The 25,594-nt window shown below is 45.0% G+C and overlaps 2 protein-coding genes across 2 annotated transcripts in view; both read right to left on the reverse strand.

Annotated features, from left to right (window-relative positions):
* The window catches only part of OVCH1 (ovochymase 1), a 30,050-nt gene extending 7,328 nt beyond the window's left edge, over positions 1 to 22,722 (reverse strand). The window contains exons 1-17 of the mRNA XM_085324128.1: positions 22,646 to 22,722; positions 15,511 to 15,653; positions 14,455 to 14,573; positions 13,393 to 13,490; positions 11,191 to 11,363; positions 10,076 to 10,171; positions 9,153 to 9,310; positions 7,959 to 8,151; positions 6,714 to 6,834; positions 5,900 to 6,033; positions 4,883 to 5,023; positions 4,575 to 4,705; positions 3,451 to 3,544; positions 1,643 to 1,771; positions 1,085 to 1,171; positions 450 to 630; positions 6 to 78 (exon numbers count right to left, since the gene is read on the reverse strand). Coding sequence (XP_085180254.1) covers positions 6 to 78; positions 450 to 630; positions 1,085 to 1,171; positions 1,643 to 1,771; positions 3,451 to 3,544; positions 4,575 to 4,705; positions 4,883 to 5,023; positions 5,900 to 6,033; positions 6,714 to 6,834; positions 7,959 to 8,151; positions 9,153 to 9,310; positions 10,076 to 10,171; positions 11,191 to 11,363; positions 13,393 to 13,490; positions 14,455 to 14,573; positions 15,511 to 15,653; positions 22,646 to 22,722 — 2,148 coding nt within the window. The remainder of the gene's footprint in view (positions 1 to 5; positions 79 to 449; positions 631 to 1,084; positions 1,172 to 1,642; positions 1,772 to 3,450; positions 3,545 to 4,574; positions 4,706 to 4,882; positions 5,024 to 5,899; positions 6,034 to 6,713; positions 6,835 to 7,958; positions 8,152 to 9,152; positions 9,311 to 10,075; positions 10,172 to 11,190; positions 11,364 to 13,392; positions 13,491 to 14,454; positions 14,574 to 15,510; positions 15,654 to 22,645) is intronic.
* Positions 21,352 to 25,594, reverse strand: part of TMTC1 (transmembrane O-mannosyltransferase targeting cadherins 1) — a 154,090-nt gene continuing 149,847 nt past the window's right edge. Inside the window, exon 21 of the mRNA XM_085324129.1 lies at positions 21,352 to 25,245. Within this exon, the coding sequence (XP_085180255.1) occupies positions 25,105 to 25,245 (141 nt within the window). The 3' untranslated portion in view covers positions 21,352 to 25,104. The remainder of the gene's footprint in view (positions 25,246 to 25,594) is intronic.

Below are 25,594 nucleotides of genomic sequence, written 5' to 3' on the forward strand. Positions count from 1 at the left end.
TTTACCTGTTCTGTTGACTCTCTCAGGGCTCTGTCATGGTCTCCCACTGCCACAGTCCAGTGCAAGGGTTTATTGGATCTGTATAACAAAAGCAAACATACTGGAACTGCTTGCAGTCAGCCTTACAGCTCCCTTATTCAGCAGTCACACACTTTTTGGCTCTCCTCTAATTAGTCACCCATTCCCAGGAATGCTGAGTAAGAGCTTCTTGCCACAAGTGCTTTACATTGCTACAGCTCTGATTGCAGAGCTAAAGCCAGATAGTGCCRTTCACTTTAACAAGACCAAAACAGTGCCATCTCTAAAATCAGTCATAGAGGAAGGGCAGGATGAAAACATAGCAGAGGAAGCAGAGATGTGGATGTAATTTATGGGTGGTCACACGAGCGAGGATGTTCATGCTCCAGCCCAAAGGGGCATTGGCAACACACCAGCCATGTGACACTCACAGCTGCACACAGTGGGCAGCTGTCAGCAGCCATGTGGGGCTGACAACAACCCCATCACACTGGTAGTCTCCAAGGAGCTTCAAGGCCCCATGCCAAGGCCAACAGTGGGGGCAGGCCTCTTCGCCTCCACTAAGACGCTTGAACAGCCACCAGGGAGCAACCACAGGAAGTCCACAGGCATCTGCAAGACAGCAGAGAGCTAATCAGTGACTTGCGTGTAAGTTTTATTTTGCTGGAGAATCTTACACAGTGGATACAGCCAGATCAAAGATGCAGGAGACACCAAATTTGTCTGCTCTCTCGGAAAGGAGGAGGAGAAGGAAATAATCTCCTCAGAACTCCAGTTTATTTAACACCTCAGGGAGGAAGCAAGGCCTAGGACTGAAAGTAGGTATCTCCTGTCCGCACACCCTGTGCTTCCCATTGCAGATAGAAAGTGCATGCAACCAGAATGGAGAGGACCTGCTGCATGTCCAGAGAAGGAGTTGGGGCATTTCCCCACTGCTTTTCTTCTGTACATTATGTGCACAAAATAGGGCTTGAGGTCAGAAATCTACTTCACTGCAAAAATCTTGTTATACATTAGAGGAAAGCTTCTAAAAGAAAATCAACTGAGAAAAATTTAATTTCTTTACCCAAGGGGACATCTTTCAGAGACAACACTGGTATTTGAATTGGAACATTGGATTTGGTTGATCCCAAATCTTCTCTTCCTGGTTCCTCTAGAGAAGAAATAAGAGTCAGCTCTACCTGACTTGGATCAACAGCTTTGGCTTGTTTCCTCCCACCCCCTAAAAAAATCTCCACTCTGGAAGGGAAGTTTTATTCACCTAGCCCTGCCRAGCAACAGCTGGTACACATTCATGAAATGAAAAAGCAATAATAGCAGACTCACCCCCAGGTTGAAGGCTCTCCTTTATAATGAGATTTTCAAGAGGGAAGGGGGTATTGACTGACAGAATTAACAAGGCTGCTCATTTCAGGCAAAAGTTAGTCATTTCTCAGAGAAGAAAAAAAAGCTTGATTCATCTCCCTTATTCAGAGAAGGGTATTCAGCCACAAGCAGCTATTCCTTTTTAAAATTACCCTGACAGACTGCAGCAGGATTAGTCTAAAAAAATAAGCTCAGGAGTCTAAAAATAGATGTGGATGATGTAGACATTGTTGCACACAGCAAGCGTCTCTCTACTAACCTGAATGAACAAAAGTGAGCCTGGCTCTGAATCCTCTGAAGCTGTTCTCCCCATCACTTTCAAAATGCACCAGCATTGTATTCTCAGGGCTCAGTACTGGTTTAGGAATTGAGAATCCGCAGAGATTAGCTGTGGGAAAGAATAGGCTCTACTTAAGATGAGAAATATCATCACTTAAGCACTTCTGGCTTTAGCTAATCTAGGTTTTCAAAAAAAATACAGGGAAAAAAAAGACAATCTGGAAACTTTGTGACTTTCTAAAAGCAAGAACTTTTCCAGAAGACACATTTGACAATGTTCATTAGTTTCTTCTGTAAGTAATCTCAGAAGAAAACAGGAACAGCCAGGATTAGCATACTATAACTATTCTACAGGTACACAAAAATAATCCTTGTTTTTCTTATTGTAGTGTTAAAAGTAAACTCAGACAGCTTGAGCATCCTCCACTGCACAAAAACTGCAGACAACTGTATTTCCTGTCATTCGGGGTACAAGCAAAGTCCCTCCTGAATGAGCTATGTGTATAGAGAAAGACYTGTAGCATTTGTTCCTTCCTCTGGAGAGCACTCGGTTTGGAGAACATATGGAGTCCCATAATTAGAGTTGGGCAGGATGCTTGCAGCATATTCCAGAGAATTTCCTGTAAGAACCACAATTTCCTAAGGCAAAGTTGCGCTGGAAAGCATTGAGTGAAATGCTTCAGGATGCTAAAAATTTTCCCTTGAAAGATTCCAGATCCTCTTTGGTCAGCCTTCTTTCTCCATTTAAATATGCTGTTATTTTCAATGGAGATCAGATTTCTTTTTCAGGGGAGCTCTGATGTTAATGTTTACTGAGTGCTGAGTAAACATGTGAAACTAAATTACCACCACAACACAGGGGAAAGGTCACTTGTCAATGGCAAAGCCAGGACAAGCCTGATATTCAGCTTATTTTCTGCAGAGAAAAAAAAGCACCAGTCCCTCATCATCCTGATCTGTCCTTTGAGTCACATATCAGCCTGTGAAGATGTGGCTGAAGTGTGACTCAAGTGTCTTTTCTGAGCACCAGATTGTTCTTATCTTCCTTTCTTGAATTATGTTTCCAGATTTTCTTTGTGTTTGGATCAAACTGAAGCATGTTACAACACTTCTGTTGCTTAAGAAACAGCTTCTAGGCATTACACTTGCTCTAGCAGAGCTTGATATCAGTTCTTAAAGTGGAAAAACATTTTCCCTTATGTTAATTTAAAATTTTAATATTGATAAAAATTGAAGTAACTTTGAAGTGAAGACCTGAAAAATGTTTCCCTTTGAAAGTGTGGCACTATAATGCCCCAGGTTAGCAATTTTTCATAAGTGAAATTCCAGGAGCATTAGTTCAATTCATGAATTCATCTCCATTTGAGTGGAATTAGATACCAATTGGCAGCATTCTTTCACTCTACCTTGAAGTTTATCTTCCCAAGCAACAGTTAGAGCAGAGTTGCTCTTGCCATCTCCTTAGAGCGAGGTACAGCAAGACACACTTGTGTGCTTTGCTGGACCTGCAGCAGAACATCAGCTATGGTCCTGCGTCAGCCCCACAACATCAGCCAGCTCTCCCTGGCAAAGCGCTTCCTTCACCAAAACATGGAAACTCTTGTGCTGAGGGAGCTCAACCTTAGCACCACATGCAAGGCAGAAACATCAAGGTTACTGCAGAAGCACTGACCTTACCCTTCCAGTGATATGTCAAGCACCACATTATGGGAGGGAGCATTTTGATGACAAAAACAAGCCTGGTTTTACAGTGAATTCTAATTTAAGGTTGAAGTAATCAGTGCTCACCCAACTGGTTTTCTTCTTCTGCATCACTGTAAACAGTAACTGCATCATAAATACAGCTTGGGCTCAGTTCAACAGCAAAGTCTTCAAATTCCAGCTGCAAAGAGGGCAAGCCAAAGGGAATCATCAAGGCTAGAGTAATAACTGAAATACTTAACCTTCYTAACAATGGGCTGGAGAAAAGTTTTGTTTAGGGAAAATTCAGGCATGACTTCTCTTGCTGAGGGGTCACATTCTGCATCTAAACACTCTCTGCTGGAGACCTTGGCCAAACTGTCCCAACTGCTCCCTCTGTGCACAGGATGAAGCAGGCTTAAGCTTTGCCTTAGAGGATTTCTCAGGCCATCTTTACTGCATCATACTTTTATTACATCTTTACTACAACACTCAATGCACTTCCAAGGAGTGTGTCCCCCATATGGAGTGCCCTTGCAAGAGGGCTTTGAAGTGTTTTGGGGGAAATGGGGAGGAGGTTTCCACCTTCCTATTTTTTTCCAAACAACAAACTCTTATAAACACAGCAATGGCAACCCAAGTAACAGGTCTGCGTGCCATTGAATAGCCCTAGGTTTAAAACTCTTAGCCACCACAGTAGCTTTCAATAATGTGAGATGACAAYGTAACTTCTATCACAAGGTGGAACAGGTTTAATAGGATGCTCACTGCACACAGTGACAGGTACGAGAAGTACAGGATGCTGGTACTATGATTGGAAACTATTAACACACAGCTTGTGTACAGCAAGAAGCAAACATCTTGGTACGGAGCTAAGGAGTAGCTTAGGATGGTGCTGAGACACAGCCTTGAGGAAAAGGATGACTATGTTGCTTGCAGCATGATCTCTACCTTTCCCCCCAGACTCTGGGCTGGACTTCAAGATAAAGCTATCTGTAGATCAGATTGGTGCCTACAGACTTCAAGCACTTATTACCATCATTATGGAGCAGTTAAAGCAGCTCAGAGGCAGTGCCTAATTGGCAAGATGTGCCCTGCAAAGAGTTGGTGACCTGGAAATCTTGCAGTTTACAGGCTTGCATGTCACAGATGTTCCTGGCAGGATTTTATTGAACTGCTTCCCTGAATAGCTCTTAGTGCAGATGTTTAAGCACAGTTTCTCCTTTTATTACCTTTACAATGTACTTTACTGGAGCCTCAATGAGCCAGTGGCACTTCGTGTTCCTGGGATACAGGCCAGGGTAATTAGCAGTATCAATCTTTCCCTCTTCCACTAACATTGCCACACTTCCACAGCCTGAACCTACAGACAAGAGAGGAGACAGATTTAATAGATGGAATTATACTGTATTTTTTTTTAATTAAAAAAAAATCACCTCAACAGCTTGATTTAAGGCACTCAGGCACACTGAAGGTAGTTATTGTTTTAAAGGGGTCAGAAAGAAGCTGAAAGGAGTTTTTACAGCATAGACAAGGTCACCTGCTTCAGATTCCTTATGGATGGCTGTGAAGGTGAGCTCAAAACCACGGCCAGTGTTGGCTCCGTCAGAAACAAACTTGATGGTRGCTCCGTCCGACTCTATCAACAGAGGGGCTGGTAATATATCCCCACAGACCTTACCTGAGGGAATGCATGGAGCTGGTGTTAAGGGTAGACAGAGCATGCATTTATTCAAGTCTTAGCAATTCATTCAGTAGATCCCATTGTGAAGGTCTCTTCTCACACTGKATAGACACACTAGCCTTCCTTAGTTGCCTGAAAATATTTACAGGCTATAGAGAAAAACTGAAGAAATGAGACTTCAGTCAAAACAGCCATATCAATATTCCTGGATGATGAATTGCATAGACTAAGGACTACTATTAGACTATTATTAGCATATTGCCATTAAAACTAAGGTAGACTGGAGAAATAGACAATATTTGCGTGAACCATTTAGTCCAAATTCAGAATCAAGAGCATTTCAGAGGGACAAGAGACCACTTTTCCTTTAGTGTCCTCTCTACAGTTACTGAATAGTCTACATATTTATTCTGCCATTTAATCAAATCTGAGACAAACAAAATTTGTCACAGCCAGACTTAGTTGCATCTCCAACACACACAACACCTGCTGGCTACATTAACACACTCCAGCATCAGAAAACTCACCTGGGCACAGATCAGCTAAGCAAGGCTAAGCACTCAGTTTATTCTGCTGTTCAGCATTCATAGTTTTAAGGGAGACAAAGCAGATGAGGCACAGAAGATTTGTGCACAGGTGTAAGACATTGAGACACTTTAGCCAACAACCTTCCCCTGGATGCCAGCACAAGTATGAACACGTGCTTCAGTCCCACCTGCCTTGCTTCATTGGGGTRTCTCTTCTCACTCAGCTAAGATTGCAATGCAAAATACAAAAGGCTTCTCAAAAGCTGGCTAACTTTGCTGTTATTCATGGCAAGCAATGACAAGAGATTACACCCAGGAACCCTTGCTCCAAGGCACACATACTTACTGATTAGCTCTCCTCTGTTTGAATAGAGGGACACATAATCGGAGTCACATCCAACTTGGCTCTCTATGTCTAGTCTGGTGAAGTGTATCAAGATGATCTTGTCYTCCGGCACTGTTATATTCCAGGTGCACAGGCTAGAAGCAAGCAATAGTAAAGCAAGCAATAGTAAAGGCATATATCTGCATGGGTGAACTTAGCCCTTGTTGGTCCCACCTTTGGCTGAGAATCTCTCTCCAGTGACCACTTCGCTGCTAGCACAGACTACAGGTTGATGACTGATATCACCAGCTTTGCCTGGCAAAGTTAGTCTTCCCTCTTTACATAAGCTGTCTGGGAAGAGAGTCACCAATAGCAAAGGATTGCTATGAATTTGCTCAGAGCTGGTTGGGGACAACACTTCTTTACAGCAGCTTTGTGTTGTACAAAGGACATGCTGCCAGCCCAGGTCACCTCATTCCTGTGTACCTTGCAAGAGCTAAAAGCTTCTTAGTGTGAGTTAACATAGATATGATCAGACTACAAAGGATAAAGGATAACAGATACCCAGCCACGATTTTATGATCATGGCTCATGTAGAATCTGTATTACAAACAGACTTTGTGTCTTCCTGTCCTCGGGGATGTCCTGCCCCRCAAACATAACAAGGGATTTGCATAGTAGAACACATCCACTGTAATCCAGACACTGCTAAAGGTGATTCCATAGCCAGCATCGGGCAAAAGACCAAGAGTAGTCAGGAGTGCTTCTGAGCACTGGAAAATGTTCCAATAGGCGCTCTGCAGAAAATCAAGCAGTTGGCTACCAGAGCAAATACCTGTTGTCTGGGTAATTATCRTCCAAGGACTGGGGATATTGAACACGACCACTTTCTCCAAAAACCAGTAGACCTTGGGAACCGCACTGAGCTGGCAMAGGAAGAGGGCTTGGCACAGCAGCTGGTGAGAGAAAAGCACTGTAAGTGATATTTCAGTACAGGCACTACTGGTCAAGGCACAGGCTATGCCACTACAGTGGTTTCAAACACAAAGTGCTTGACATGCAGCTGAGAGAAGTCTCGATGCTAACACACAATTTCTTCCCAAAGTTCTATTTAAAATCCCCTCAAATCCCTGAAGCTATCCTGCCAACATGGTAGGCCTGCATTCACTTAGCTGCCTCCAAGTTTATTTTTAATTAAACACTCTTTTAATGTTAGTATTTCCTTTATCACACAGGCATTTGATCTGTGTGAATCCTGATAGTTTAGCTTTGCAAAGGCCAACACTGCCACTTTGCAGCCACATGGTTTCTACTCTTTGCAGTTGTCATGCCCAATTAAGAGGCACATCCCTAGCTGCACACAGTCACTTTTAGAAAGCATAATCATTAAGGAGCCCTAGCAAAGCTGCAATAGGTCAAGTATTATTTATAACCAACACCCCAGCTTTGATGGCTATGATGGAAATAAYGACATCTTTTTAGTAACTTATATTAGCACTACATTCATCTGTAGAGAAAAATACAAGTAGCCTGCAGGGAATGGCTAGACCCATCCGTGCTTATAGCTATAAAAGGCACTCCTGATGAACTACTAAAACCGATGCACTTAATCCAGTGCACCTCTTCCCATACGCATTCAAAGTTGTATTTGATTAGGAGATAACCCCTGATCAATCCTGTGTGCTGTTTCAGGAACACAACAGCAGCTCAGCTCTCTAGCTGGCAAGTATTCAAAGAGCTTTTATGAGAACAGGATGAGTATTCAGTGCTCAAGGGACACTCCTGAGTTAGGAGGACTGCATTCATCCAGGAAGAGGGCAGCCTGAGTAGCCTTCTGCTTTCCACCTCAGTGGATGTGAAGGTCAATGCTGCTATCATAACTGTGCTTCTAAAGGGGTAAGTATCTGTTCCAACCTTTGTTTCTACCATCCCAAWTTCAGAAAATACTTTGCTACTTATGGAGTGGGTGGAAACAAAACAGAAGCAGTGTAGGTAGAGGGAGGAAGGCAGAAAGGGCAGGACAGTTTTGAATCTAAGGTGAACATATAGGAGAGAAAAGCATCAGGATACTCACACCTACCAGGTATCATATGCTGAGCAATGAAATCCACAAATGCAGCCACCCTGGAGAAGATGCCTGGGGAGCCCCGGGCCACAGTGTACCTCTTTGGGGTATCCCAGCCCCTTGCACAGCCGACCCCCCAGGACACCACACCAACCAGGGTCCAGGCACCACTGGGTCTCATGCATACAAGGGGGCCTCCAGAGTCACCCTGTTCATCCCAACAGGAAAGAAAAAYACCAGTTATTCACATGCCAGCAGGTCATGTCTTTGCCAGGGTTATGATAGGCCAGCTGTACCATGGAGGCCAACACAACTTTGCTTGTGCTGCCCCAGTCACCTGGGCCTGGCATGTCTCATTCAGCTGCATCAAATTRTCTAATCAAGCCAAGTCAAGCTCCATTGCTTCACTACCCTGATCTGACTTGCAGCTTAGCACTCTATCCCTCCCCTACACACCCTTTTTTTTGTAAGGAGCTTAAAAGTGAGAGCTATTGTACTAACACCAGCTACAGCACAGCCTTGCAAGTGTTTGTGCAAGCTATGAGCTTCTAAAACTACCTCTTAGTACTAAAAATAGTACTAAAGGCAGCATTCATGCAAGTACAACGGAAGCAGACTAGTGACAGCATGGTAGACAGCCTTTCCAAGGTCAGGGCAAGACAAAACCCACCCCTATAAGGAACAATACAGGGAGGACTGTATTGAGCAACTCCAGTCCAGCAGTCCCACTGGGGAGCAAGCTGGGATCAATTTATCATGTAGGAAAGCTTTAGTGCATGTAGTGGCAGCACCAAGGAAAAGGTAGGAATTTCCTTCTTTCCATCCTCATAGTAGGACTGCCCATGCCAACTCCCTCAGTGGCTGCATGGAGTGCCACCAGTAAAGGTTCCTTCCAGTCCAAGCGTAGGTGGTGGCACCTGCATGCTGGAACAAGGTTCCTCCTGTTAGCAATGCCCAGGGCAGGTCTGAGCAGCAGAGCAGTTTCACTTTGGTTTTGTGCCCACATCAGTATTCCCACTAGCAAAAGACTCCTCCTGCATTTGTTATCCTGAAGCTCCTTGTCAGCTTTCTGCTGAGCAAGGGCTTTACAACACTGTCAATGCAGCCTTTTTCCTTTCTCCCAAGAGAAAGATTTACTGGCAGAAAGGACGGTCCTGCTGCCCAGCAGGAGTTCTCAGGGCACACAAGTGGCAGGGAACAGGCCATTACCTTACAGGCATCCTTCCCACCATCAGGAAAGCCAGCACACAGCATGGAGCTCTGCTGCAGTGGTGGCAGGTTCATCTCCCTCAGCAAGGCACCACAGGTCTCACTGTCGATAAGGGGCAGCTCCACCTCCTGCAGCACAGGAGCCGGCTCCCCAGCATCTGTGGGAGCAACAGGGCCATCTCCAGCACCCACTGTGGCTGCTGTGCTCTGCAAGACAGCTCACCCCACCAGCCTGAACAGCAGCCAACACCATCCACTTCTGAGAGCCATGACCAACACCATGAGTGGCTGGGGTGCTCAGTGCCCATTGCCTGCCTGGCATGTTTTGAGGCAGTTCACCAACTGATGAATAGAGGCACAGAACTATGCAAGTAAATGCATTGGTTTGCCTACAGCTAGTGCAGAGAGAAGCGCCTCTGAACAGGGCGAGAGCAGGACACCTCCTTGCTGGGACAGGAGGGAAAGGAAGATGGAACTGGCAGAAAGCAATGCTCACAGATTTCCAGCTTCTTTGAAACCTGTCRAAGTTCAAACAAGTGCAATTCCTTTGAGGAAACAGACTGTCTGGAAAAGACAGTGTAGAAGGTTGTGTCTATTTTAAGCATAAGGGAACTGTTCTCCCTTTTGTAGCACCTTGTAAGGACAGTTCTGTTTGTGCAAGGGTTCAGCACCCACTCATGCATATGCACAGCATCACTGCAAAGTGCAGCCATCACTAATAGACCCAAGATCCTAAAGGGGCAGGAAAACACTGATCTGCACACCCCTGCCAGGCATCAGTCCTCTGACAAGCAGAAGAGACCTTTAATTATCTATCTAGCAAGAGTTTCTTTGTGTTTCTATTTCTAAAACAAAATGTCTTTCTCTCATTTGTTACCTGTATTCCAGTAATTGCCACCAAAAGCCCCTGCTATTTTACTCACCCTCTGACACCTTGCCCCAGCCGCTAGCCACACACAGGGTCCCAGCCTCATAGTCTTCATCTCTGTGGGGAAGGCAGATAGGGTGAACCTCAYGCCCTGCAGAGGAAAGGATGTGCAGGTGAGCACATGAACCCAATGCTTCCAGAAACAGGTCTCATAACAGGCACAAACAGCACCCTTCAAATTGTGCTGTTCCATTCTTCCTTCCCCCCAGTGCTCAGTCACACAAGTATTTATTAAAAACGGAAAAACAAACAAGCTTACAAATGTTAGTCACATTTAGTTGAGTTTATTCCGAGCCACAGCAAATTCAGACTGAGATCAGGAAGTTTGTTAACTGCCTTTAAATGTTAACATAAGAGCAGGAAGCAGAAGGATAGTTGGGAAGAGGACAGAAGAGCAGATGTGAGGTCAGTGCCACCTGAGGTGGTGCCTGGAGACAGATTGACAAAGGTTTATCCTACGTTGGCTGATCTGCTGTCCGAGAGTCAGTCAGCTGTGGCCAGATGGCTGCAGCTCTGTATAACCCAGAGCAACACCTTCCAAAAGCCTGGAAGGCCAGAAACTTATGCCACCTCCCTAATACCCAAATGCTCAGATTAGCTCCAGACACTTTGCCTTTGCTGGAAACAGCACTTAGAGGGCAGGGTTGAATCCAGCCCACTTCTCAGTTGGTAGGATGCTGGCAGTCCACTGCTAACAAACAGCACAGGGTCATGGCTAAGAGGAAGCTGACTGCTCTCGGGCAGCTGGCAGAAACCTGGCATTGGCACAGCAGGGCTCAAGGAAACACAGAACTGGCACAGCTTGTGCAAGGGGAGCAGAGGCAGGCAGGAGCGTAGTGCTATAAAGGAAGCAGGGGCACGTCAGAAGCACAGTCCCTGACCCAAGGGCTAAGCTTTCCTGACAATTAATCAGCAAAGTCACTAAGACTGGAGTAGAATTACCCTAATCAAATTACTCTGATGGGAATTAAAGTCATAGCTGCAGGGACATATCTCTAGCCCAGAGACAGAGAAGGAAGAGAAGTGTTTCCTGCAGTGGCAAATGAGATTAGCACTTTCACTGCACAAAGCATCCTCCCACGGCAGCCGCCCACTCTGGCTGAGGCTCACCGCACCGCGCTGGGCGCTGCAGGCGAAGCACTGCCACATCACAGTCCATGTAGTGCTCCTTGTTGAACCCCGGGTGGATGGCGACACGCGAGACAGGGATGCTCTGCTCCTGCCGGTCTGCCTGCCGGAGGTGGTGCTCCCCCACCGTCACCACCAGCCTCCCCAGGAGCTTCCTGGTGGAAAGGGACCTTGTTACGGAGAGAAGGGGGCTGCAGCCACAGGGTGGGCTCCCTCAAGCAGCAACTGTGCATGCACAGATCCCTGCCCAGATGCCAAGCTTTGACCTTCTGACACCATCCCATGCTTGGGAGCTGGGGCTGGCCCTTGGCAATGGGACGTTTCACTGGGCCACTGCCTCATATTAGCTTTTTTGTTAACTAAAAGGGTATGAGTTTTGCTTCATCTGTTATTCATCAAGCCACTATTCATATCCAGGCAGCACAGAGCTGCCAGAAGACCAGGGAAGGTCCCAGCAAATTTCTCTATAGCTGGTCTTGGACAGTGAGAAAGTACAGTTTTACCTTTTGCCCTGGGCCTCCCTCAGCATCTATGATGTTTCAGACACCYATGACAGGAGACAGTCTGCAGCTCAACCACTCTTACCTGCAATCTGGGATCCTAAAAGTCACATGAGGAGCCTTAAAAGCAACAGGAATTGAGTGCCAAAATCATTTTGATCCCTTACATCCTTTCTAATTTTGTTATCAAAGCATTTAGGAGATGAGCAGACACCTACGTTTGAGCTTTATGATTGTTTTAGGCAAATGTATGTAGTTTGAATTAATGCTTGACAATTATGTTTTTGTTGCATATTTTATAAACAGTATAATGTCACAGCTAAACTTAGAGCAATCAGTTCAAGCAGAGCCAAAATGCTATTCAGATTTCTTTTCACAATTAGGARGATAATTATGCTATGAAAGCAGTAGCATCCAACAAATAGAAGGGCAGAAAAATCAGATCATTACTAAAGTATTTCATTCTTCTCTTTGGACTTCAGTAAGCACAYTGAAAAGCTGTAGTAGGACAGTTCTGTGCTGAGCAGGAGACATGAACTGGATCCTTAAATCTGTCATAACCTGGGACTGAGATTTGAGAGGCTCTTTGTCCCCTGCAGGAGGCAGACGTACTACTTATCTTTTCTATTTTAGTTGTCTGCATCTCCTGTTATGGGCTCACACAGCACATCAGTTTGCCGCTGTGTTGTGTTAACTAGAGATCTTGGCAATTAGGGCTTATTTAGAGGTCTGCTTGAACTATTACAGAAACTGGACAAAGTCCAGACCCAAGACAACTGTCTCTTCCCTTCAGATCTGCTGATGACACAACTCAGTTTTAATCTCAGGAGACTTCACTGGCACAATGAACTGTTCTTGTACTTCCCAGTAGTTTGACACCAGGATTGCCCAGCAATGCAAAAAGCTACAAAAGATGAAAACTAATGCCATAACAGTTGTGAGTAAAAGCACCGGCTAATTTTGCAGCGAATATTAAAACAAGGAGGTATCTCATAAGCTTGCACATGAAATTTTACATCATGGCAACTTTCTCATTATTCAACATCAGTCCTTAAAAATGGTGCTCAAGTTCAATAAGACACAGATGTGAAGCTGACTGGTCTGCAATTACATTATAATTTATTATAAAAGGGCTGGCAAAGGTGCCRGCCAAGGCATTGTCTCTGCCCATTAAGAGGTCTTTAGCACGCTTTCTAAAGCTGGTCCTGCATTTAGAGTACAGAAGCCARTGTGACTGCTATGAGTAATAGGACAGCTGTCAGGGCTGATTTTACTTTTGATTTGTAAGGACTTTTCACTCTAGACTATTCTGAAGAATTAACTACTTGTCTGAATAAGGGAGACTGAACTCAGTGAGCAAAATCCAACTCCTAAAGCAGTCTTTGGACYTAACAAGGCTTTTAAATCTGATTTATAAACTCCCTGCGCAGGAGAGCCCTCTCCTGGGTCTTTGGTTCTCCATGTGTTTCTCCCTAAGCAAGAGGGTGCTGTGGGGAGCACAAATAGCTCTGGAGTGACCTGCTCCACAAAGCTGCTCGTTGTGGAGCATTAGTCCCACCAGACCATGTGGGTGCCATTCCCTCGCTAAGGAGGGGGGCACACCAGGCTTGTGAGCTGCCCTCATTGTAATGGTAACTTTTGCTGTGAGAAGTCAAGAGAGAGTTAGGAGGACAGACTGACTTACTGCTCCAGGTTGGCCACACAGTGAGCTGCAGTGATAACCACATCTTCTCGGACTAGACTGCCACCACAGAAATGGAAACGACCCAGTTTGAGAGAGACCTTCAAAGAGCCAGATACACTTTGAGATGAGGCAAGTTGTTTCCTCCTCAAAYGCTAAGCCATCAAAAACCAGACCCTGCATTTTCTTCTCAATATTTGTGTAGTACTTCCAGCCACTTGGAGCCCAGGGAAGCCATTTCTCAGCTGTGGCTGACTCTCAACACCCACCTTCAGTCCCACCAGCATTGAAACCCYGGAGTTCTCAGAAATGGAGGCAACTGGACAGAGGTCTCACTGCTGTAGGAACCTCCCCACAGCTCAATATGAGAAAGAATCCAGAGGATCCATCCCCCTGACCTCAGTACCCTTCCCTCTCCCACCACCTCCTGTTCCCTCCAGCTCTTTGTGCTGCTGCATGCATGCATTTTCAAGAGGCTACACGTATAGGGATAGGGCTCTGGGGAGGAGGAGGTGGCAAATACCATTTGCCACAGGTCTCTGACTTAGCTCTAGCAACATGCAAACAAGAAATAGCCATCTCCTTCACAAGAAAAGTATTACATTTGGTTTCATTTTAAATAGAACCATGTCCTGCTAAGTTACTTCTAAATCATAGCTCCATTATCACTCAGTTTCTTCATTACAGGAATGCAAGTCATTTGGGAAAGTAATATTCTTCTGTGGCAGAAACTGGAGAGGAGTCCTTGGTTCCAGTTGCTGCACCTTAAAACCCAGCAGATCCTCAGCTGATAAGCGTCACAAAAGCTCTGCAGCAACATGAGCTCCCACCAGCCAGAGATGTCACCCTAACCATTAAAYCAGCTCAGGCCCTCCCTTCCTCAGGGGTTACTGGAGGAAGAAAGGGGTCAGAAAGGGGGRACTGGGCAGGAGGAACTTCTGAAACAGATCCTACTCCTGAGCAAGCAGCATTCAACAGCTTGAGGAAAAATGAAAGATTGCTCTTGCCTCTCCTCCTTCCTTTCACTTTCCTGTGAGAATGGGAATAGTGCATTATAAGACAGACCTGCCAAGGCTGTCCTCCAGGCACAGAATCTCTCCCGCCAACAATTCGAGAGAAGGATCTAAGTGGGAAAAAATCCTCTGGGCTCTTCAAATCAATGGGACGAATTCCACATTTCAGTCCTGCGTAGAAAYGAACAAGAGTATTTTGCAGTGAGACAGCCTCCATATGCTCAGAAGTATCACCTCAGGCTTCAGGCTCTCCTGGAGGATGGGAAAGTGATGGGACACATCCCAGGTGTTACTGCTTTCCTGACCCCAGCCTGAGCTCCATGCTGAAGGCAATTATGCAGAAGTTAAAAAAAAACAGAAATCATATGCCTTGATAAGAAGCTGATGTATGCAAAGCTAGGTCTCCTGTGAGGTACTTTTATGCTGTGTGTACAGTCATAAAAAAAAATCTAATTTAGATTTCATCTAGTAACCTAATTATTACTAATAAAATGCAATTGGGACTTGCAAAATTAAGTAACAAGTACAACAGATAAGGATGCCATCTGACTTTATTCAAAGCTTATTATCTTGACACTCCCACATCTAAGAAGTGCCCAGTGGCATTTAACAACCAAAGCAACTAAAGTAGTCTTGAAAAAAAACTCATCTCTGAATTGAGCTGGCCTAGCACTCAGTCTTGGCTTCAGTCTGAAATGCACTGCAAGGAGACAAAGCTTTTTCACATTGCTTTTGGCACCGACTGTGCCTCAGAAATGTGGATGAGCAGCACAGGGAAAGTTTGACTTAGAGTGGAGGCCAGCCAGGGATGTTTGGGTCTGATTAAGTTTTAGATGCTTCAGCAAACTGAGCAACTTGAGATAAATTTGTCGTCATTTCATTTACATTTTCTGAGAAAAAGCCTAAATAAGAAAAATTAATCCTCACCCAGCAGGGATGTACTAGATATGCTTGATAGGCCTGCCAGACCACATGCTAGGGTGGGAAGGAGAGGGGTACTTTACCCCACTCAGCTGCACAACATGGTAATCACAGCAAGCATCATTGCAAAGGGTTATTTTAAATACTTGCGGCACAGAGAGAAGGAACTGATTGTAACTCCTCATACCAGGCATCTGTTTCTCCAGGCTGGATGGTTTGGAAAGAGGGGTAGTTTCAGGCTTCAGGCTCCTTTGCTGAGAAGAGGACAGCCACTCTTCTTCCACTCCTTTCAGCTGGCTTCTGTCTAAAGCTGCACCAGCTGAAATTGCTCTGTTAGTTCACATCCAAGGTTTTTTCATGACAACAAGCCAATAGGTGGGGATTCCCTGCTCTCTCCCAGGCCAAGCCCTGGGAGACCTAGATACGAATTCAGTTTTCAGCCATACAGAGCACAAGCAAAACACCACACAGGATTCAGGAGGTATTCACGTTGTCTGCCCTGGTGAGTGTTAGCTCCACCAGAGTTGCTTTGGATTAGTAATCGTCATAACAAACCAGTGGAGAAGATTAAGTCTGGCTCCTAAATGTCACCAACTATCACAACACCACTCCTCCAAACCACCCCTTTATTTTTAGGTTGTATGTCTTCTGTGCAGATTTAAAGTGATTTTTTTCTCCTTGCTTAACCTTTCAGTCTGGATGACAGCACTAGACAGCCTGCAGAGCTTTCCTAACAGATTGCAAGTTCCAGAGAGCCAACGATCCCACATTCTTCTCCTCTACCTGCTTGGCAAACCTTCCTGAGACCTCAGCAGCGAGAAGCAGGACTTGTTGCCACAAGGTTGCATGGATCCTCACACAACACCTGCAGCACTCACTTCATTGGAGAGGCAAACTGAGCTCCTTGCTGCTCCACCCAACCCCATCTCTCTYCTTTTTAGTATAGCTTTTTTCACATTCCCAGGGCATTCCTGCATCCACAGGTGACCTCAAAGTGTTTGACTGCCACAGAAAGCTCCATCACAAAACCAGGCACTCTTTTCTTGGCTATCTGCCTGGACCAAGCTCCCCCCAGCTGCTGCKGCTGGGCTGTTTACTGACAAGAGACTGGTAGTCATTTCTATAATAGCAAGTCTACTACAGCAATGGGAAGTAAATAGACTTTATCACAGAGATAAGTGATGGAGAAAACACCATTCACTTAAGTGGAGAGAGAAACAGTGTTGGTAAATGCAGCGTGGCCAGCATCAGACTGACATGAGATGGAAGGAGTGGCAGTTAGCCACTTACACCATTCCTCACCCCAGGTGGGCTGATCCTTTTAGTGCTGGTTTTACTATTAAGAGCAAGTTGCTCCAAAGAGCATCATTCCTCTGCCCAACACGACCCCCACCCCTTGCAGTATGCACTGTCTAGAGAGGATTTCCTCTCACAAGGCATCCTTTCTCTCTCTTACCTAGAGGTATTCCTAGGAAATAAATTTCTTTATAAGGCTGGAGAGGGCAGGGGAAGGCCAGAGAGAAAGTTAATATTTCAGCCTCTCCATACACAAGAAAGAACTGAGACCATGGTGTCAGCAGCAAGGGGTTGCTCATTGCTCCTCAAGACACTTCCCTGAACTAACTGCTCCAGGGTCACAGTTAGCAAGCTCAGTGGGATCAAGCTATTTCTCTTTCTTTCCGAGCCAAGGGATCACATCATAGCAGAGCAGCCTGCTTGGAGAAAGGCTCACTCATCTTAGCAACCAAAGCAAGTGCTATACCAAACAGTGGTTAGATCAAAAGGGTAGGAAAGACTTCCAGGGCAGCAATGGCAGCCCAGAAATCACTCAAATAGCACACACACAGCAAGATCTGAGGTGCTTTGAGAATTTTACCTGTTTGGTGTGCTATAGGAGCAGCACACAGCTTGTGCTGCCTGTCACAACCCCCCCCCCCCACCACCTCCTCCAGGAGCACAGCTCCCCACAGGCACAGACCATGCTCAAGGACTCACCGCACCCAGAGAGAAGGTATGCCAGCAGGAAGAGGTGCCCCACTCCTATCATGGCACAGCAGCTGCAGTTGGACATTGCAAAGGCTCAGGCACCCTAGACCCCCCACCTTGGRCAGTGTTCCACCACACATAGCAGAACCCTTCCCTTCCCCTATCCTAACAAGCCCCTTTAGTAGATAAGGGGGGCAATCAGTTTTGGCAGGTGCAGCTGCAGGGCTGCAAATCAGAGGTTTGAAGGCTCCCAGTTGTGCTTCTCTGGGAGTCTCTGGCTGTCCCAGGCTTTGTCGTTTGCTCTCAGTCCCACGCTGGTGCAGGTGGAAGCCTCCTCACCTCTGCTGAGGTGCTGTGAAACACAGCAACTGCTGTCTGCGCTCCCCCTGTTTCTGCCAGCCCATCGGTACCAGCCACCCCTGGAGTCTGCAGTGAAGCTCTTTTTTCTCTTTTGCTCAAGCTGGTTAACACAGAACAAGAGAAGTTCAGCTTAGTTCTTCACCTCATGATCTCCCAGCATCTCCCAGCATGTAACTCCCCAGGGGCAGAGCAGGAGCCCAGGCCAGCCAGGAGGCACGTGCCTCCAGAGCTGAGCAATGCAAGGTGGGAGGGGATGACAGTTTCTGACGGATGTGTTTATAAGGCATGGCAGTATGCTGCCACCAAGGATTAAAATTATTTGGTGTTTTTCACAAGGAAAACCACTGTTCATACATTGCATGAGCAAATGAAGAATGGAGCTGCCCTTGTTTTGGCTCTGGAATTACACAGCTCTCTAGGTGCTCCAGGACTGGTGCACACAGAAGGGCCCTGGGACTCACCCACAGCGAATGAGACAGGTCCCAGGACCCAGCCACTCTCCTGGCCATGGTCCCTTCTGTAYCCATTGCACCTCAGCCACTGGGCCCTACGCTTCATTATATTAACTTCCAACACCGCCACATACAGTCCATGTAACTTTATCAGTATTTGTACTGTTACTTTTCCCCATGGTTATACTTTGACATATATGAAAGATACWCTGTCCTTCAAGCGGGCACATGCTGATGACATTGCAGTAATTTTCAGCAGCCTCTCCTTGGCCATACCCTGAGGGTTTCTTCTGCAGTTTTTGCAGAGCAGAGTGACTTTGTCACTTCCTCTGCTCCCCACTGGCAACAGTGTCACAAGCCTCTAGCTGAGGTTTGCTCATTAGCTTTAGGAAGSGATTACCTTGCCTAGGTAGCCTCTTTCATGGCCAACACACATTTCCAGCCCCTTTGCAGGATTTCCAGAGCAAGACAGGCAGAGCAAACATTTCGGCCCAATGCCACCGCTCTGCCCGCGGGCTGGTCCCACTGAGGGTAAGGCAGAACAGGTCTGCTGATGTCTGCAGCCCTGGGCAGGCTGGCCCTGCAGAGGGGCTGTGTGGGGGCTGTCCTGCAGCCTCTGGTCTGATTTGCTCAAGGTCAGAAAGCCGAAATACCCACYCCTCTCCCCACTCCAGCTTGTCCTGAAAAGCTGTTGCTGGCAGGCAAGGAGACTGGGGCCAGGCAGATGGAGCTGACCCTGCAGTGCCAACAAGGGTGCAGAAATGTTCTCCCTTACCAAAGRAAATTGCTCAGAAGCAGCAGAAAGCACACAAAAATCTCCCCCCCCCCTTTTTTTTTTCTCCTGGTCAATCTAACTGGTAAGCCAGTGGTCCTGGGGGAGATGCTGAACAGCTGGGGGCTGCATGGCCTGGAGGAGGCAAGCACTACGCAGCCTGTCCCTGTCTGCTGGACCACTGTCTGTCCCCACTGGCACTACCTGCCTTCAGGCCTGTCAGCAGGACCGCTGGTGGGAATGTCCCCTCTCCTGTGCTAATAGAAATGACAAAAATCCAAGTCTTTCCATCATTCCCATGCCACTGAGGTGGTTATGGTTCTTCAGACTGCTCGAGCAACAGAAGAAGCCATTGGCATTGGCTGTATTCATCATTTTTTTGCTGAAAGGATAAAACCTGCATGCTACTCCAGAGGGGAGGATCCAGGCTACGATCTGGTAGTACATCTTCTTTCTCTGCTATAGTAAGAAGCCCTTCAACTGTACAGAACTAGGACCTAGGTGGTAGGAGGGAGGGTTAGATAACAAGCTCCATTAAGAAATCCTGCACTGTCTATATCCAACTTCAAAGCAAACATGCAATTCCCATTCGTGCTACAAAGGGTTATGCACACACCAAGATGGCAGAAAACAGTATGGCTTGTGTGGCAGTTTTCTTCCAGGTCCATTTTCAGCAGAGGTATCTATATCACCATCTGCTCTCCCAATTCCTGGTAGCATGCAGGAATATCTGGGAAGATATGCCAGGACAGGTCCCAGAAAAACCAACAATCTGAAGGAGGGAATTAGAACATAATGAATTTCTTTTTCTTTTCCATTCTGTCTCTTCTCTTTACACTCTGTAGACTGAAGTTAGTTTGTTGCTTTTCCTACAGATGTGTAATCCCTGACATGRAGAACTCATAACAGTATAATAATTCCAAATCCTCAAGACAATGTAAGCACCAGCCCTCATCCTTTCTCATGCTCAGGCTCCAAAAAATGCCTACTGTATTATATTTTATATGGCCAGACTCCAATACATGTGCTCTATAGTTGCTCCTATGTGAGCAATCATTTGAATTCTTTGGGCAGTAAAACATAAGTCAACTGGAGTAAGAATCTTAGGCCCTTCCATCTCTAGAAGCATCTATTCCTGGTTGGTCCTAAGGAAGGGACTAATCTTATAGCCAACAGAAAAAACTAGACACATCAGTTATTTTTCTTACATTTTATATAAAATAGACATTTACATACATTTTCTTTTGCAAAGACTTCGAGCATAATCTATCCATAAATCCCACAGTGAAAAAGCAGACTTTGAAAATTCCTTTACCACTGACATACATCCAGCTGCTACTAAGTGTGAATTTATTTTTGAAAGATTTCAAATCCATGGGTTGTTTCCTTGGTCTTTTTTTAAAAAAGATATGCACAACTCATTAAAAAAATTAGGTACAGAAATAAGAACCATACGAACAACAGCCAATGCAAAAACTCCCATGTGATAGGAACACGCAGCATGACATCCACTTCAGGCAGAGATTTCTACAGTAATATACTTGTAGAAGTCATAACTTTTACAGAGGATACCATTGGGGCTATTTCCCAGAAAAGAATTTTCAGCAAGTCAGTACAAATATGGCAATGAACTTTTGCACAAAGTTATCAAGATAGTCTGACACAACTTTGCCACATTGAGACACTAGTGAATGCCAAGCATAATTTTCTTTTTTTCTTTTTTCTTTTTTTTTTTTCTTTTTTTTTTCTGCTGGGTTTAAATGTACATGAAAGCAAAATAGGACATTTTAAAACTGCTACAAGAGAAAGGGGGGAAAAAAAACCTCTAAGGGCTAGATTTTTTCCAAAGATTGTACATAATTTCATGTGTGAAAAACAGAAATTGAACACTTGGTCAATTTAATGCACATACAGTTTGAGGAGACTGCAGCACATGCCAACTGTTTCACCGAGCTGGAGGACAAGCAAGGAAAGGGATCATACAATTAAATTCTCATCAGTTGTACTAATTATTAAAATTAGAATGATAATTGTCTTCTTTCAGCAAACAGAGTGCACCATATTTGGCTTGCTTTCCATAYGTGTTGAGAAGCTTTTGTGAGTTTTAGACAGTGCCAGGTATGTATGTCCAGCCTCCCCTGCAAGTTAGGCTCTGTACTGTGGAGCGCTTGACTTAGCATGCACGCACACACACCCCATCCTCATCCAGAGCTCTGGAATAAAGACCATTTTCACTCCTGCATTCACTCCCTGCTTGGTCAAAACAACTTGCCTGCACATTTTTAGGAAAAGCTAATCCAAAGAATATACAAGAGACCTAAAATTTCCCCGCATTGCATCATTTATCTTGAGGGATGGAAAAGGAATGGAGGCAAAGAATACTGGACTTTAAATAAGCAAGAAAATAAAACAAAATACATCAGCTGAAAATATTATTCATAAAGAAGGGAAAAAGCAACACAGTTATTTTGTTTTTTATTTATGATTGAAATGAATAGTAATTACACAAGAGTCCTCTCTAACCAGCTTTGTCTTAATTCTCCACTTTAATATTGCTGAGCATCCACACAACTGTTGAGGTTTAGCCAATGCCATTTCAACACAGAATGAGCCCCGCTGCCACTACACAGAGCATCAGCCATTTGTTACTTTGTAATCTCTGCTAACCATGCATGAGCACCATGCCCTCAGCAGAAACCAGCGTACTTAGAACTCGTTATTTGATGAACTGTGTAATGCTAAAAGAAGAGACCATTTCCTATGATTAATTAGGATAGTAACCGGTTTATCACAAGCAAATTTGCTCTATTTATCTTCACAATAACATTTTTTTTTTCAGTGGAGGTAACCCATCTCATGTTATAATGCATTGTTCTTCTTCACCTACAGCAAACTTTTCACAAGATTAATGTCCTGGATAAACACAGCATTTTAGCATGGAAGTCAATGAGACAGAGAGTGAGCTCAAATCTTCACAAGGGTTTAATTACTTTGGTAGCTTGTGGCCTGAGTCATTCACCAAATACTCTCCCAGTTTGCAGACTGCCATCCTGCATAGATGTGGGCTATAAAGTGCTACTTCAGGAATGGGGGGGGGTTCATTAATGACCCCTCCTCTCCCTATAATGACCATAAACCCAGCTCACAGATGTGGAGACTCAACCTTTCAGCATACAAACGTAATGCAGTTTACTTGGGATTAAACTACATGGATATATTACCTGCCTAATTCTGGGTGAACATATGACATTCCTTCCAGTAACACTGCCTCCCTCACTGGGAGGATGGTTTCCCTATATCCTTTCACAGGTAAGCTAGCCTGGCAAAAAAAGGTAATTCTTTTTCCAGGAGCTCACAGGGACACCTAAAAGCATCAGTTACATTGCATATGCATCAGTTTTAGGAGGTCAAGATGGCTTTGATCGGATTCTAGGACAAGAATGAGATCACCATTAGCACTAGGTGTCTCAGGAAAGACAAACTCAACTACATCAAAACTGAAAACATAAAACTAAGTAAGTAAGTCACCTCCCTTCCAAAGCACTGCTATAAAAAATACATCTTCTTTTATATTTGAAAAATATGTTTCATTGGCCACAATTTAAAGCCATACTGGTGTGTGGCTTGTAGAATATATAGTCTTTATTTAACCTGCCTTCTTGAGACTAAGTTTACAGCTCATACACCTTCTTAAACGAGCCATGGTCCTCCCCTTTGGCTAGGTGTTGGCGTGCTCTCTGCATATGCCCCACATATGGGAGGCTTTGTACAATGATGCTCTCAGGGTCTGCACCAACTGCAGCTCCGTCACTGCCGAACTCGCCGCCATGCCGCAGCATCATAGGCTGGGGCCAGTGCTGGAAGAGAGGCTTTCCTTGGGAAAAGGCAGCGAGCTTTATGTGAGTACRATGCCTTTTACTGCCACTGTCATGGAGAGACCCTGACAGGGAACCTGTGATGCCCAGTTCAGAAGCAGCTAACTTTCCCTGCAGTTCAGCACGGCCTGAGCACCTCTAAATACCTCCATTACRAACCATCTATAATTATGCATTGCCCACCAGGGAAATGATAGCTCTCAGAGGCTGTTTAAACTTTGGTTTCCCCATGCTGTGTCCACAGAGCATTGCCAACGCCTTGGCAGTGCAATGCTGGACACCTGAGAACTGCTCCGTGGGAAGGACCTAGCAGAGCACTTGCACTAGGCCTCTGCATAAACCCAGTCAGTAAGTCTATGGCCATAAAAGTTGTGTGACAGAATGGTTGCTGACCCAGCCCAAGCCCGTGACTTGGAAAGAAAAGTAGGCTGTTAGGCCTGGGGGGGACAGGAGAAGATTTGCTAGCTCAAAATGTGCATGCATGGGCTGTGGTCCCAGCTGCTCTCTTGAGACTAAAGAAGTTGATTTGAAGGGGGAAAGCCCAGGAACCTGTCTGCACCAGCCTTCCTCCTCTGACCACCTCTTCTCCTTCCCATTGACTGGATGAGCCACTCTCTGGCCAGCTATGGGCACAGGCTGGGATTCTGGACTGAGCTTTTCCAACGAGGCCACCAGCATGTGGCTCTCTCCCCTTATAAAGCGAACCTGGTGCTTGTGAAGGAGACACCCAGTCAGCACTGGCTAAGCCCAGGCACCGCAAGGGCTTTCACCACGTGGGCTTCTCCCTAAGCAAGCTCTGGGTTGCCCTTCTGTCGAGAGTGAGCAAAATCAAGCTCAAATATAACAAGCTTTATGGCAGTTTCCTGCTACAAGAGGAATAAGCTGATGACCTACCCAGCTGTCCAAGCTGAAAGACAGTGGCAYCAAGCACTGTCCCACCAACCCTTCATGTTTTCTGTGCTGAACTGGTGCAAACTCAATTGGAGCCAGTAGAAGTGCTGTTATTGCAATGATAGTTTGGTCCAACATACTTTACAGCCATATGCTTTAGAAATACCACCAGGGCAAATTACTGAAGCATGCCTTGGTGGTGCTGCATTTTCTGACTTCAGACAATATGAGTCACAATGCCCAGCCATGTGGCCAGCYGTGAAGGACACTGGCCAATTCTTATATAACAAAATATATTAATTATTTGATTATAAGTTAAATAAATAAAGCTCAAAAATAAAATCCTCAGTTCTGAAGAGAACTCACTTCCCCACTTCAGTATTTAAAAATATAGATTTATGACTGATCAGCTATAGCTCATTTTCTGCATCTCTTGGGGGAGGAGGCGAGAACACTTTGACAATGTGTTTTATCAGTGTTATCACCGTGATAAATGGGCTTCATCCCTGCACACCCATAAAAAGCCTCCTTAGTACCTTTCCAGCCTACCAAATCCTACTTAATCTCTCTGTGGCTTTACTTTACCTCCTATGTTGATCAGATTAGTTGGGTTTTTTTGTTTGTTTATTCGTTTTTTACTGGGGACTGGGTAGGAGGACAAATAATTCTAGAGCTTCACATTGTTTTTGGATGCTTCCAGCTTTTTCGGAGTAATAATTACTTGGCCTGGAGGGAGAGGGCAAAGGGTAAAGCCATATGACATTTAACAATACTGATATCGTGAACCTGAATTATTACAAAATGACTATCCTATGAGTAAAACATTCAGCTGCATTTTTTCCTCAGAGGATCATTTGTCCTAATTGTAGAATCATCCTTCTAAGGTGATATTCAGACACAATTTTCTCTTTCTTTAGGATTACTTCCAAGTCACATTTAGAGTTGTAAAAGTGGCCACCATTTCCTCAACATTAACCCCTTGAAAGCCTTTTATATGACCATTATGGCCATCTTCCTGGTTCAGAAGGACCTGGCAGCACTTGCAATATAGCCCATCAGTGGTACTTTACGTGGACTAGTTGAATCTGCATTGAGTAACAACAGGTGCTACTTCACCTTCATGGCAGTTGATGAGTGCTCTGTCTCCACAGCTTCCCCAGCAATAACCAAGATATTAAAGGTATATGTCCCACCCACACTACCTGTGTGACTAAGATGGGTTCAACCTAAACATGAATCTTGGCTACAGGGAGGTTTTTATTCATTCTCCAGCATGTCTCATCATATGAGCTGAATGTCTCCTGTAACTTTGGTCAAACAAACATGCAGCCAAAATTTGCCTTCCATAATTCTGAATCATATCAAAGTTCCTTCAGTGTCACTTTTAGGCTTCCATCTTACTCTTCTTCAAGGAACACGACTTTCTTTCTACTGGTGGTTGAATGCTATGTCTGATCTTTCTCCTGGACTTCTTGTAACCTCTTCTCTAATCGATCCAGTTTGGCTAGATTCTCCTTCAGCAACTTGCTGTTTGGAACCAGCTGTAAAGCTTTCTTATAGTAGCTACGAGCAGTGACGTAGTTCCCCTAYGAAGAAAAAGAGTGATAGATCTCATTCACATTCCCTGACATAGAAAAGTTCATTCCTTGGAATGGTGAACATCATAACACAAAGAAAAAAGAGTTTTCTAAACTTGAAATTATTTGGTAACGCTTCTTTATGAAATGGATCACCTAGTGCTATTAGCCTAAATTAGATCAAACACCCATGGCAAGAAGTAGTTAGTTTTACTCACAGATAGGATAGCTTGAGGACATCACGCAGTGGGACTTAAGACACAAATCATAATGATAAGCTGAAGTATTCAAAAAAAAAAAAAATGCAGCCACAGGGCTGTACATGTATTTCCATAATGTCAAGTCAGTATTCTACATC

Source organism: Rhea americana, unplaced genomic scaffold, assembly GCF_003343005.1.
Source record: "Rhea americana isolate MKP2758 unplaced genomic scaffold, rheAme1 scaffold_9, whole genome shotgun sequence".
Classification (NCBI taxonomy): Eukaryota; Metazoa; Chordata; class Aves; order Rheiformes; family Rheidae; genus Rhea; species Rhea americana.